At 43.9% G+C, this 15,275-nt stretch overlaps 1 protein-coding gene across 4 annotated transcripts in view; it reads left to right on the top strand.

The window, feature by feature from the left end:
• The window catches only part of CCDC18 (coiled-coil domain containing 18), a 72,639-nt gene that overhangs the window by 2,009 nt on the left and 55,355 nt on the right, over positions 1-15,275 (top strand). For 3 of the 4 annotated variants that reach the window (XM_029063048.2, XM_029063047.2, XM_029063046.2), the window contains exons 2-6: positions 913-1,050; positions 4,996-5,161; positions 6,145-6,312; positions 7,669-7,775; positions 9,945-10,073. In XM_029063048.2, coding sequence (XP_028918881.1) covers positions 917-1,050; positions 4,996-5,161; positions 6,145-6,312; positions 7,669-7,775; positions 9,945-10,073 — 704 coding nt within the window. In that variant the 5' untranslated portion in view covers positions 913-916. Of the gene's footprint in view, positions 1-912; positions 1,051-4,995; positions 5,162-6,144; positions 6,313-7,668; positions 7,776-9,944; positions 10,074-15,275 lie in introns of those variants that run through there. The other variant, XM_029063049.1, reaches the window with a different exon arrangement.

The following is a 15,275-nucleotide window of genomic DNA, read 5'->3' as shown; positions in this document are numbered from 1 at the left end:
AGTTTGATACTGTATAGGTTGATTTTTCTTCAGTTGACAGTGTTTGGGGAGTATGGTGCTCTCCCAAGACCTTAGAACAGTGCTCTTTGCATAGTAAGTGCTCAACAAATGTCAGTGATTGATTGTTATATGCAGAACACTGCCCTAAGTGCTTGGGAGAGTATAGCTTTGATTGGAGAAGCAGCGCGGCTCAGTGGAAAGAGCACGGGCTTGGGAGTCAGAGGTCCTGGGTTCTAATCTCGGCTCCAGCACTTGTCGGCTGTGTGACTTTGGGCAAGCCACTTAACTTCTCTGTGCCTCAGTTACCTCATCTGTCAAATGGGGATTAAGAATGTGAGCCCCATGTGGGACAACCTGATCACCTTGTATTTCCCCCAGCGCTTAGAACAGTGCTTGGCACATAGTAAGCGCTTAACAAATGCCATCGTTATACGCTAGCCTCGTAATACTTTTGTAAGTATTTTATTTTGTTAATAATAATGACGGTATTTGTTAAGTGCTTACTATGTGCCAAGCCCTGTTCTAAGCGCTGGGGTAGATACAAGGTTATCAGATTGCCCCACGTGGAGTTCACGGTCTTAATCCCCATTTTACAGATGAGGTAACTGAGGCACAGAGAAGTTAAGTGACTTAGGCAAGTCCAAAGCCACACAACTGACAAGTGGCAGAGCCAGAATTAGAACCCACGACCTTTGACTCCCAAACCCAGGCTCTTTCCACTAAGCCATGCTACTTGGCCCTCACAGTGCCAAGTCAGTGGGAATAATAGGACACCCCTCCACCCCCTGCTCCACAACCCCCCGGGTTTCTATAGAGAGGTAGCACTGAAAAATACTACAGGCTCTGTTGGAAAGTATAATAAAAGAATCTGGTTTTTCATTTTTGTTGTTTTCCTTTTTTTTTTTTTTTTAGATAAATGGAATTTTGCTCTTTGAAATGCCGTGAAAAAGACGACGAAGAAGAAATCCTGCTCGCCAATGTCGCTTCATTAAGAAGTAGACTGAAGAAAACTGAATTGAGTTTGCAGAATGTGGGGCAAGAACTGATCCGGTAAGATTTTAGTAAATCCGGAAATGGTAACGCAGTGTAGTTTGGCAACTGAATATTTACAGATGCAGAAGATATAGTCCAAAAATTTAGAGAAGTTTTGAATGGTCAGTAATTTCATGGGGTGTTTTAAAGCACTTTTCTTTAAATTATCAAAGTTTAGCCAGATATTTATATTTAAAAATTTAATTGCATGTTAATACTTTTAGTTACGTGTCAGACTTTTAACTCCCTCCTCAAACCTCTTGTTCTCCCCCGCCTCCATAATCTCTTCCTCCTAATGATGTTGCCATGTACTTTGTCGATAAAATTGAAACCATTAGGTGTGTCCTCCCCAAAATCTCCCTTGCTCCTCTCCAGTCCCTTACTTCTCCAGCCCTGCCTCTAACTTTCCCATTCTTCCCAACAGTGTCTCAAGAGGAGACTTCCTGCCTCTCCTCAAATTCTACCCCTTCCACCATGATTTTGTACAGAACTATAAATTATATTGTAAATTATCATGTATAATAATACTCCCTCTAGACTGTAAGCTTGTTGAGGCCAGGGAACATATCTGGCGACTCTGGGGTATTTTTTATGTTCATTTTTTTCCTCAAGATGATATTTGAAAGTGTTTTGGTTGTTTATGGGTCAGGCACTCTACTAAGCGCTGAGATGCATACAACCTAATCAGATTAGATACAATCCACCTCCCACCTGAAGCACATAATCTTAATCCCCATTTTATAGATGAGGTAACTGAGGCATAGAGAAGTTAAGTAACTTGCCCAGGGTCACAGAACAGACAAGTGGCAGATCTGGGATTAGAACCCAGGTCCTCTGACTCCCAGGCCCAAACTCTATACACTAGGCCACGCTGCATGCTCTCCTAAGAGGTTAGTACAGTTCTTTGCCCATCTCTTGTCACCTTATCAAAGGACTTACTTCCTGCTTTCTTCCCTCCGTGACCATCTTCAAGTGTTCGCTCTCCATTAGCTTCTTCCCCGCTGCTTTCAACCATGCTCATGTCTCCCCATCCCGAAAAAAAACCCCTCCCTTAACCCCACAGCACCCTCCAGTTATTGCCCTATCTTCTTCCTTCCATTCCTCTTCAAACTCCTTGAACAAGGCATCTACACTCACTGAACTCTCTCCTCAACCCCCTGCAGTCTGGCTTCTGCCCCTTGAACTCCAGAGAATAATAATAATGATATTTGTTAAGCGCTTACTATGTGCCAAGCACTGGTCTAAGCGCAGGGGTAGATACAAGGTAAACAGGCTGTCCCCCGTGAGGCTCACAGTCTTAATCCCCATTTTACAGATGAGGTGACTGAGGTCAAGAGAGGTTAAGTGACTTGCCCAAAGTCACACAACTGATAAGTGGCGGAGCCGGGATTGGAACCCATGACCTTTGACTCCCAAGCCCTTGCTCTTTCCAGTAAGCGGATCACCAATGACTTTCTTCTTGCCAAACCCAATGGTCTCTACATCCTGATCCCTCTCGACCTCTCAGATGCTTTTGACACTGTCGACCACCCCCTTATCCTGGAAACATTGTCCAACCCTGGCCTCGGTGATGCCGTCCTCCCCTGCTTCTCCTCGTATGTCTGACCACTCCTGTCTCTCTGCTCATCTCTTTGGCTGGCTCCTTCTCTGCCTCCCACTTTCTCAAGGCTCAGGAACGGATCCCCTTCTATTCTCCATCTATACCCTCCTCCCTTGTAGAACTCACTCATTCCTACGACTTCAACTACCATCTCTATTTAGATGATTCCCAAATCTACATATCCAGCCCTGATGATATCTTTCTCTCTCTCTTTCCCTCGCTCTACAGTCTCGCAGTTTCTCTTGCATTCAAGATATCTTTACTCACATGTCCTGCCATCACCTCAAACTTAACATGTCCGGAACGGAACTCCTTATCTTGCCACTCAAACCCTATCCTCTTTCCTGACTTTCCTATCACTGTAGAAAGCACCACCATCCTCCCTGTCTCACGAGCCCATAGACTTAACATTTTCCTTCACTCTGCTTTCTCATTCAGTCCACACATTGTCAGTCATGAAATGCTGTCTGTTCTACCTTCCCAACATCATTAAAAACTACTCTTTCCTCTCTATCCAAACTGCTACCATGCCGATCATTTCCCGCCTTGATGGCTATCCCTCTTTTTTGACTCCCCTGCACCCTATCTCTCTCCTTTCCAGTGACTTCAAGGCATTCACTCAGCTTGTTCCCTCTTATCTAACCTCACTGATCCTGTACTACAATTCAGTCTGCACACTCTGCTTCTCTAATACCAACCTACTCTCTGTACCTCAGTCTCATCTGTCTTGCCACCGACCTCTTGCCCACTTTCTCCCTTGGTCCTGGAATTCCCTCTCTCTTTATATCCAAAAGTCCACCACTCTTCCCACCCTCAAAACCCTCCTAAAATCATATCATCTCCAAGGTGCCTTCTTAGACTAAGCATTTTATTTCTCCTATCCACCCTCCCCTCTGCCACGACTCTGCATTTGCCTGTGTACTTCTTAAGTACTTTGATACTTATTCCAGCACCACAATACTTATATACATATTCTTTACTATTTCCCCATCCCTAGCCTATTTTCATGTCTGTTTCCCCTGAAGACTGTGAGCTGTTTGTGCACAGTAACAGTGTCTACCAACCCTATTATATTCTACTTTGCTAATAATAATAATTATGGTATATGTTAAGCGCTTACTTTGTGCCATCACTGTACTAAAAGCTTGGGTAGATACAAGCAAATCAGATTGGACAGTTTCCCTGTCCACCTGGAGCTCACAGTTTTAATCTCCATTTTATAGATGAGATGACTGAGGCAGAGAGAAGGGAAGTGACTTGGCCAAGGACACTCAGCAGACAAGTGGCAGAGCCAGGTTTAGAACCCTGGTCCTTCTCACTACAAGACCCATGCTATTACCACCAGGCCATGCTGCTTCATGTTCAATGCTCTGCACCCCATAAGTGCTCAATAAATACCATTGATTGGTAGTAAGAAATAGGGCATAATTTTTTAAACACAGAATTATATGTAGAGTTGTGTTCTTAAATCATCCTTTTTTAGGCCTCAATCTTGAGTTCAGAACAAGGATGTTGGTGAGTTATCAGAACTTGTATGCTCCCCTCTAGACTGTAAGCTCACTGTGGGCAGGGAACATGTCTACCAACTCTGTTATATTGCGCTCTCCCAAGTGCTTAGTTCAGTGCTCTGCACACAGTTAGTGCCCAATAGATACAAGTGATTTTTATGCTTACCTCAATCTTTCATTCATTCAATAGTATTTATTGAGCGCTTACTATGTGCAGAGCACTGTACTAAGCGCTTGGAATGAACAGGTCGGCAACAGATACAGTCCCTGCCGTTTGACGGGCTTACAGTCTAATCGAGGGAGACAGACAGACAAGAACAATGGCAATAAATAGAGTCAAGGGGAAAAACATCTCGTAAAAACAAGGGCAACTAAATAGAATTAAGACGATGTACATTTCATTAACAATCTGCCTCCCCTAAAAGAAATGAAAACTCTTTGTGAGGAGGGAGCTTGTCACTTGTCTGTTTTTTACTTTCCAAGTGCTCAGTTTATTGCCTTCATTGCATGCAATGGGTGTTAAATAAATACAATTACTCATATTATCAGGGAAAACCTTTCATTCTTGAGTTTGAGACTCTGCCCAGACCATTCATTCATTCATTCATTCAATAGTATTTATTGAGCGCTTACTATGTGCAGAGCACTGTACAAAGCGCTTGGAATGAACAAGTCGGCAACAGATACAGTCCCTGCCGTTTGACGGGTTTACAGTCTAATCGACCATTTAATGTGAAATCAATTTGTGGTGTTAAAATCCTTTGGTCATTTCAGGTGCATTCCAGGAGAATTGCACCTATTTGGATTTTTCAGTAATTCAAATTTGGGGGAATTTATTTATTTTTTTTCTTCCAGGACCAGTGCAAGTGAGCATTCTGACGGTGACTTCAATCATAATAGGTTTGAGAGACTGACCTTGGAGGATCTTGTCCAGCCCAATTATTCTGGACTTGTCAATTTCAAGAGTGTTGCTAATATGTCCCACGGCCGAAGCGACTGTCAGAGAAAGCTAAGAAACCAGGTTGCTATTTTCTTTATCTTTGGCACCTGCATTTTGGGTTTTGTATTTTGTTAGTGAAATTGTATTGGGGGATTTTTATAAAGCACGTGTAAAGTTGTCCTTGAGTTCACATTGTAGGAGTGTTAAATAAGGCATCAGCAAGGCGAGAGCAGAACTTTTCAGTTAAAATTACTCTTCCCACAGCAGTCGTTCCAAACTCTCTTTCCAAGTTCGGTATTTGCTTTCATTTCTAAGTAGCAACCAGTGGGTGAGTGGTCAGAGTTTTACCTGGAGAAGCAATGTGGCCTAGAAGAAAGAACATGGCCCTGGGAGTCAGAGGACTTGGGTTCTAATCCCACCTTCTCCACTCACCTGCTGTGCATTCTTGGAAAAGTCACTAAACTTTTCTGTGTCTCAGTCTCTTCATCTGCAGAATGGGGATTCAATGTCTGTTCTCCCTCCTACTTAGACTGTGAGCCCCATGCGGATCTTGTATCTACCCCAGCACTTAATACAGTGCTTGGCACTTAGTAAACACGTAGTAAGCGCTCAGTAAATACTTTACAATGAATGAATGAAATGAAACGCTTAACAAATACCAATTATTATTATTATTTACCTGTTTCTTCAGTTTAAATTTTAACTCTTTTCATAGGATTGACAGTTTAGGTGCCTGTTACCTCCAGGTCTTCATTCATTCAATTGTATTTATTGAGTGCTTGCTATGGACAGAGCACTGTACTAAGCACTTGGAATGTACAGTTCGGTAACAGATAGAGACATTCTCTGCCCAAGAATGGGCTCACAGTCTAAACGGGGGAGTCTTTTAAAGTACTCACCTTTCTCTGATAGTTTATAAACTCGCTTATTAAAGATAAAGTATAGAATATAATTTCAGTCTACTGACAGACTGCTGATCGCTATTTTATCTTAATTGTATAAAGATGCCCAAAACTCTTAAAATGTGATAATTAGAAGTATTTTACTTTCTTCTCTTTATCTAGTCATACCGTGGATTTGCCTTAGACACAAGTTTGGATCAGGAAAGCCAAAGATTCCGAGAGAAACTCAGTGACCTTCAGGAACAAAATGCTACTTTGCTGGCCCAGAATCGCACACTAATGAACGAAGTAGAGTCTGTCCATTTTGAACTGGCACAGTCAAAAGCAAGAGTATGTATCTTCAATTGGTGGGTTTTGATGGTTAGAAAGAAAATACACAATTCTCGTCAACTCTTGTAGTTTCAAGTAAAATATTCCCTTGCTGTTTTAGTTGGATTTGTTCAGTGTGTCACTAGCTAGTGACCTCTATATAAACATTTCTGCTACCTTCACACTCTATAGTAAATTATATTACACTAGTGGGAATGTCACCTTTACCCAGTACTTTTCCTTCCTCTCTCCCTGAAATTCTCGCTTTAATTTTCTTCTCCACATGCCGATTCTCTCTCCTCCCCCTATGTCTTTCAACCTTTCTTTGGGTTTCCTTCTATTTGTTTAATTGGGGCTTTACCTACTGGTCTTACTGTCTCTCGGTCCTTAATTTCTATCCTGTTCTCTGTAATTCTTTTCCCTTCTCACTGCGTCCCTTCATTACTTCTCATTTTCTTTTGCCTTTTAATTTCCTTTCTGTCGTTCCCTGTTTGAGTAATGTTAGAGAAGCAGCATGGCGTAGAGGATAGAGCACGGGCCTGGGAGTCAGAAGGTCACAGGTTCTAATCCCAGCTCTGCCACTTCTCTGCTATGTGACATAGGGGAAGTCACTTGACTTCTCTGGGCCTCAGTTACCTCATCTGTAAAATGGGGATTTAGAGCGAGCCCCACATGGGACGGGGCCTGTGTCCAACTCAGCTAACTTGTATCCACCCCAGCGCGTAGCACACAGTAAGCACTTAACAAATACCATTATTATTACTATTATTAGTAATAATAATGTTTTGTCCTGCTCCCATTGTTCTGTCCTGAAGCTCCTCTCTTTCCATCCTTCTCCCCTTTTGCTGCTCTCCTTCTCTCTCTCTGCTTTTTATTTATTTCCCTTTTAGCTCCCAGTCCACTCCGCTCCTTAACACTTAACTTCTCTATGCCTGTTACCTCATCTGTAAAATGGAGATTAAGACTGTGAGCCCCACATGGGACAAACTGATTATCTTGTATCCACCCCAGCGCTTAGAACAGTGCTTGGCACATAGTAAGAGCTTAACAAATACCATTATTATTACTATTAATGGACAAGATGGGAGAAGGAAGGAAGTGGAGGCACGGTAATGAACTCCTTCTCCCTTGCCTGTGTCCAGGATCTCAGAAGGTAAGGGTACTGATTGGACTACATATGCAGGGCCTACCTGCCCTTGATGGTGGTGGGAGGATGGGAGAGGAATAGAAATCCTTCCCCCCTGCCTTTTCCCAAGCTGACTCAGGAATTCTGAATGGGAAGAACTCACCTAGCCATTCCTGAAGGGCTTCAATTCATGTTCCCACTCTTCACTATCACAATTTTTAAGCTCCTAAGGGTATGTTTTTATATTTCAGATTTGTTTTCTTGAATCCGCTCGCTCACAATCATCCGGGGGTCCAATCTTTGAAGAAAAAATAATAAATTTGGAAGCAGAAATCACAGCTCAAGATAAAGTTTTGAGGTAAATGTAGTTTTTCTCATTTTCTTTCCTTCCAATGGCTATTTACTGTTGATATAATAATGTTGGTATTTGTTAAGCGCTTACTATGTGCCGAGCACTGTTCTAAGCGCTGGGGTAGACATAGGGGAATCAGGTTGTCCCACGTGGGGCTCACAGTCTTAATCCCCATTTTACAGATGAGGGAACTGAGGCACAGAGAAGTTAAGTGACTTGCCCACAGTCACACAACCGCCAAGTGGCAGAGCTGGGATTCGAACTCATGAGCCCTGACTCCAAAGCCCGTGCTCTTTCCACGGAGCCACGCTGCTTCTCGTGATATATTTGTATTTAACTTGGATTTTCAAATATTCAGGGACTTAAATATTCATTGTCTTAAAAATGTATATATAGTTGTCCTTTGTATTCCAAGAAGACAAACTGGCTGTGAAATTTGTCGATGGAGGTGGGTATGACTTGCAAGTAGGTACAGTCCTGACCATATTTTGCGCATACAAATTATTTGTTGTGCTGTCACATTTATTGTTCGCAGTGCTTGGTGTCATTATTATCTTTTCCCTCCTTGTTTCCTGATCTTTTTAGTATTTGTTAAGGTTTTACTGCATGCCAGACCCTGTACTAGGCACTAGGTCCCTGTCCCACATAGGTTTCACAGTCTTAAGCTCCATTTTACAGATGAGGTAAGTGAGGCACAGAGAAGTGAAGTGACTTGCCTGAGGTCATGCAGCAGATAAGTGGCGAAGCTGGGATTAGAACCCAGATCCTTCTGACTCCCAGGCCCATACTTTTTCCACTAGGCCATGCTGCTCCTTTAATCTGATCTTCCCGAGACTTCTACTTGAAAAGAATGCCTTTTTTTCTTTCTTTTTTGGATTGATTATGCCACGCTGGTCTGTCTGCAGCAGTTGACTCAAAGTTTTCCGCTGGGATGCCGCATTGTCTGAGGTCCTGTTGTACTGACTCCTTAAAATGTTTCCCCCGGCCTCGCTTTTGGCTTCCCAGTTTTAGCTCACTTGTTCAGCGTCTGCTTGGATAGCCTGTTCGCATGTCCCAACTAGCAGCAGTTGTGTTTTGGTGAGCATAGCGTGTTTGGTATCCTGTCTTGGAGCCTTGCCATTTGATGCCGAGCATAGCCTGCTGTAAATTATGCTGATGTCACTCCTCAGGGTGACGGAGTGGCACCCCTGGGGACCCCAGGTCCATAGAAAAGATTGGACCGCGCTGATGTCGTCTTCAGTTTTGTCTGGTGCCTAACAGCAACCTACCACCTCACCCTGACGACTCTCAAAGGATGTGCTGGCCTTCTGGATTCTACTTTCCCCCCACTAGACTATTAGCTTCTGAGAAGCAACATGGCTCAGCGAGCCCGGGCTTGGAAGTTAGAGGTTATGGGTTCGAATCCCCGCTCTGCCGCCTGTCAGCTGTGTGACTTTGGGCAAGTTACTTAACTCCTTTGTGCCTCAGTTACCTCATCTGGAAAATGGGGATGAAAACTGTGAGCCCTATGTGGGACAACCTGATTACCTTGTATCTACTCCAGCGCTTAGAGCAGTGCTTGACACATAGTAAGCACTTAAATATCAACATCATTATTATTATTATTATCGAGGGCAGGGATGTGTCTACTTACTGGACTCTACTCTCCCAATTGCTTAGTGTGGTGCTCTGCACACAGTGAGCACTCACTAGATACCAATAATGGATTTATGGTCTCTCAAGTGCTTAGCTCAGTACCCTACACTGACATAGCATGGCCTAGTGGATAGAGCACGGGCCTGGGAATCAGAAGGACCTGGGTTCTAATCCCGGCTCTGTCACATGTCTGCTCTGTGACCATGGGTAAGTCACTTCACTTCCCTAGACCTCAGTTACCTCATCTGTAAAGTGGGGATTAAAAGTGTCCATGTGGGATAGGGACTGTGTCCAATCTGAATAACTTGTGTCTACCCAGCGCTTGGTACAGTGCTTGGCACATAGTAAATGCTTAATGAGTACCATTATTATTATTATTGGAAGCACTCAAAAATATCACCGATCTATATGATATTCATATTATTTAATCGTATTTGAGCACTGCGTTGCAAAAGCACAATGCTAGTATTAGTTATGGAACAAATGCAAAAACGACTGAACTGTTTCATTTTTGTCTTAACACTTATTCATTTTTTGTAGAGATGCAGAAGATAAATTAGAGCAGAGCCAGAAAATGGTAGTTGAAAAGGAACTCAGTTTACTGAAAGTGAAAAACGAATTTAAGATGTTGAAGATGGACTTACTTGAACAAAGCAATAAAGCGAAAAGGTGACGCACAGAAAATATCAGATTTTGCTTTTAATTAAGTTTTTCCAGTTTTTGAGTGGGTTAAGTGTGTGTGGGGACTGGGGGAGGGGGGAGCGGCGATGGAAAGATCTGAAATCTAAAGTACTCTTATATTCTGAGATCTGAACTAATCTTGGGCTCAGAAAAACTGAAAAAACTAAAAGGACAAGTAATATAAAATGCCCTTTGCCGTAAAGATCAGCGCTAGTTTGGTTTGGTTCCTTTATTGTATAAACTTTTTAGCTACATGCCACCGTATCGCTGTATCCGCCCTTTGAAAGACGTCTGTGATGTGGCCTAGTGGATAGAGCACGGGCCTGGGAGTCAGAAGGACCTGGGTTCCAATCCCGCCTCCACCACTTGTCTGCTGTGGGACTTGGGCAAGTCACTTCTTCTCTCTGCTTCAGTTACCTCATCTGTAAAATGGGGATTAAGACTGTGAGACCTATGTGGGACAGGAACTGTGTCCAACATCAATCAATCATATTTAGCACTTACCATGTGCAGAGCACTGACTCAAGTACTTGGGAGAATAGAATACAACAGAATTAGCAGACATGTTCCCTTCCCATAACGAGCTTACAGTCTACAGCGGGAGACAGACATTAATTTGAACAAAGTAATTGAGGTCATCGGGCAACCAGGCGACTTTCCCGATGGGAAAGTGTTTTTAGAGAAAAACTTATAACAGCCAGATGCCAATTCAGATGCCAATTTCCCGGTCTTCCATGAAAATCGCATGAGAATGCATGGTCACCGGTGGGGATTTTCCTTTGCTCTGATAGTGCGAGCCCTAGGGAAGGCCGCAGGGTGTTTTAGAAGTCAGTCACTCAGTCAGTGGTATTTATTGAGCCCTTACTGTGTGCAGAAGACTGTACTAAGCGCTTGGGAGAATACACTATAAAAATAGACACATTCCCTGCCCACAACAAGCTTACAGTGTAGAGGGAGAGACAGACATTAATATAAATAAATATATTTATTTGTAACCAGCTACCACCTCCATGCAGGGGGCTCTTAAGCCTGCCTATCTCCCCATCCAGGACCCCTCCCCTATCTGCTATCCCACCTTTAATAATGTTGGTATTTGTTAAGCGCTTACTATGTGCAGAGCACTGTTCTAAGCGCTGGGGTAGACACGGGAATCAGGTTGTGCCACGTGGGGCTCACAGTCTTCATCCCCATTTTACAGATGAGGGAACTGAGGCACAGAGAAGTTAAGTGACTTGCCCACAGTCACACAGCTGACAAGTGGCAGAGCTGGGATTCGAACTCATGACCTCTGACTCCAAAGCCCATGCTCTTTCCACTGAGCCATGCTGCTTCTCCACCTTTCCTCCTGGATGCAGGAGCTCGCCCCCATGGACCTACTTCGGTTAATAACACCAACCTCCTCCGTGCCCCAGAAGTCTGCTACCTCATCGTTATCCTCAACACCTCACTGTCACATGCAATCTATTGCCAACTTCTGCCAGTTCTTCCTTCACAACATCTCCCAGATCTGCCCATTCTCTCCCCCTTCCCACATCACCCCCACACAGACACAATGAAGTTACCACTGACTTAGTGGAAAGAGTATATCCCTGGGGGCTCATTCATTCAGTAGTATTTATTGAGTGCTTATAATATGCGGAGCACTGTACTGTACAATTTGGCACAAAGGACCTCGGTTCTAATACCAGCTCTGCCACTTGCCTGCTGTGTGATCTTGGGCAAGTCACTGAACTTCTCTGTGGCTTAGTTTCCTCATCTGTAAAATGGGGATTAAATACCTATTCTCCCTCTTGCTTAAGACTGAGCCCTGTGTGGTACAGAGGCTGTGTGTGACCTGATTAATTTGAATCTGTCCCAATTTTTAGTATCTTGCTTGGCTCATAGTAAGCACTTAAAATCACAGCGACTACAAGCTCTAGTGATATCGTGGCTAAACTATTGTGAAAGCGTCTTTGCTAGCCTCCCTGCCTCCAGCCTCTCCAATCTATGCAACACTCGTTTTCCTCTTCACAACTGGCTTCAAAATTCTCCGTCAACTCACCCCATCTTATACATCTGTTCCCTTCACCTGATACTTTCCAACCTGCTCTCTTCATTCCTCCCAAGCCTTCTAACTGTACCTCACTCATGCCGTTCACCTTAACTCCAAAATACAACTCCCCGAAATCTGACCTACATCCTTCCTCATAGTTGAGCCCTCCCGAAAGCCTTTCTACTCCATTATGCCTTCCCAGATTAATTCCCAGCATCTTAAGTCATTACACTCATCAGCAATCAGTGGTATTTATTGAGTGCTTACTGTGCAGAGCACTGTACTAAGTGCTTGGAAAGTACAATTCGGCAACAGATAGAGACAATCCCTACCCAACAATGGGCTCACAGTGTAGAAGCGGGGAGATAGACAACAAAACAAGTAGACAGGCATCAATAGCATCAAAATAGAGAAATAGAATTATAGATATATAAACATCATTATAAAATAAATAGAATAATATGTACAAATATACACCAGTGCTATGGGGTGGGGGTGATAGAGCAGATGGAGGGAGTAGGGGTGATGGGGAGTGGAGGATGAGTAGAGGAAAAGGGGGGCTCAGTCTGGGAAGGCCTCCTGGAGGAAGTGAGCCTTCAGTAGGGCTTTGAAAGGGGAAGGGAGTTAGTTTGGCAGATGTGAGGAGGGAGAGCATTCCAGGCCAGAGGTAGGACGTGGGCTAGGGGTCTACGGCGGGACAGATGAGAACGAGGCCCAGAGAGGAGGTTAGCGGCAGCGGAGGAGCAGAGTGTGCGGGCTGGGCTGGAGGAGAGAAGGGAGGTAAGGTAGTAGAGGGCCAGGTGATGGAGAGGTTTGAAGCCAAGAATGAGGAGTTTTGTTTGATATGGAGGTTGATAGGCAGTCACTGGAGATTTTTGAGGAGACGGATGATATACCCAGAGGATGTTGAATCAGCAGCACTACCACTGATATTGTATTGAAAACTGAATGCCTCAGCTTCCCGTATCCCAGTTTATGACCCTACCATCTTCCCTGTCTCCAAAGCCTGCTACCTTGGTATTGTCCCTGACTCCCGGCTCCCTTTCAGCTCTCACATTGAGGCTGCCGCTTGCCCTCCTGGACCTACCCCCTTCCTCACCGTTTAAATGGTTACCACTCTGTCCCTCACCCTACCCCGATCAGCCTACTCTATCAGCCTCCTCCCTTGTCTCTCTCCAGGCCCATACTTCACTTTGCTGTCCAGAGCATCGTTCTAAAACATTGTTGTATACGTATCTCTCCGCTCCTCAAAAGCCTTCAATGGCTCAACCAGAAACACAAAGGGAAGCACACTGTTGGCCTCGAGAAAGAAAGTAATCTTAGGGTCTTTGGGTTGGGTTGTTTGTGAAAAGAAGCTTCCAACCTCAGCCCCAGAGGCTTTAACACAGAGAAAAAGTATTTACAGGGAAAAAAGGTGAATTCCACTTTTGCTTGGAAGATTATTCATTCATTCAATAGTATTTATTGAGCGCTTACTATGTGCAGAGCACTGTACTAAGCGCTTGGGATGAACAAGTCGGCAACAGATAGAGACAGTCCCTGCCGTTTGACGGGCTTACAGTCTGATCGGGGGAGACGGACAGACAAGAACAATGGCAATAAATAGAGTCAAGGGGAAGAACATCTCGTAAAAACAGTGGCAACTAAATAGAATCAAGGATTACACTCCTTTCAGGGACTTGGGTCCAACCTATAGTTCCAAGCCACCCTGATGTAAGAATGGTCTAAAGACAGGCTTTTTTTTACTTGTTTTTTTTTTTTTTTTGGTGGCTTGAGGCGTAGGGGTGAGTAGGGTTGGTCACCCCCACCCCTCAGTCAGCCAGGCCATCCCAAGCCTCACTCAGCACTTGAGTTCTCATGACGGAGGCCAGAAGTCTTTGAGTCTTTCATTTTTAATGGTATTTGTTCAGCGCTTACTGCATGCCAGGTACTGTACTAAACACTGTCATAGATACAAGCTCATCAGGTTGGACACAGTCCATGTCCCACGCGGGGCTCAGTCTTTTAATTCCTATTTTACAGATGAGGGAACTGAGGCACAGAGAAGTTGAGCAAATTGTCCAAAGTCACTCAGCAGACAAGTGGCCGAGCAACTCGGGCAGGTTAGCTGTTTAGGAAGGATATCCAAGCCGCGCTCCTGGAAGCACACGGTTAATCCTCAGCACACATGGACCGCCCTTGAGAATACTAATTTTTTAGAAGAAATCTTTTAAAAGAATTTCTTACAAAGAGTCAACCAAAAGATTGGTACCACACGCTTGAACATTTTTGTATGTAATCACCCTCTAAATTGTAATATTGGGCTTCTGCTTAGGAATGCCTGCATAGTTTGACCAATAGCAATCAATCAAGGGCATTTACTGAGCACTTATTGTGTGCAGAGCACTGTACTAAGCTCTTGGGAGAGGACGATGCAGTATGGTGTTAAAGTGGAATCTGCCTCCTGAGAAGCTGAAGGTGGAATCGCCGCACCAGCCTGGGACCTCTCTGGGGCCTCTCTGAACATGGCATTCTGTTGTATGAAGTTCCAACTTCAATAAATAACATTGAACACTGCTTTACAGTTAAAATCAACTCCTGGGCAAAAGAAGCCCTCAGATTCTCCAATCACTTGAGTTCTACTTGCAGTCAGCAAGTCATTTTTGTTTGCCAAATCATTTTATTGACCAAATGATACCAAACAGAAATGACCTGTCAACTGCAAGTTCAGCTCAAGTGATTTCAGAATCTTGTGAGCTCCTTTTATCTGTGCTGCCCAAGTTGGTCTGAGCTGAAAAGGAACGATAAATCTTCTTTTTTATTAAAGGTAGGACTTAGGAGAAAAGAAGGCTGTGTTAATAATAAATAATAATAACAACTACGGTATTTGTTAGACACTATGTGCCAAGCACTGTTCTAAGCCCCGGGGCAGATACAAGGTAAGCAGATTGTCCCACGTGGGGCTCACAGTCTTAATCACTATTTTACAGATGAGGTAAGTGAGGTCCAGAGAAGTAAAGTGGCTTGCCCGAGATCAGAGAACACCCTCCTCTCTCCTCCCTTTCATTCATTCATTCAATAATATTTATTGAGCGCTTACTATGTGCAGAGCACTGTACTAAGCGCTTGGGATGAACAAGTCGGCAACAGATAGAGACGGTCCCTGCCGTTTGACGGGC

This window comes from Ornithorhynchus anatinus, chromosome 4 (genome assembly GCF_004115215.2).
Source record: "Ornithorhynchus anatinus isolate Pmale09 chromosome 4, mOrnAna1.pri.v4, whole genome shotgun sequence".
NCBI classification, from domain to species: Eukaryota; Metazoa; Chordata; class Mammalia; order Monotremata; family Ornithorhynchidae; genus Ornithorhynchus; species Ornithorhynchus anatinus.
Note: the sequence above shows the minus strand (reverse complement) of the source record. Positions and strands in the feature narration are given on the sequence as shown.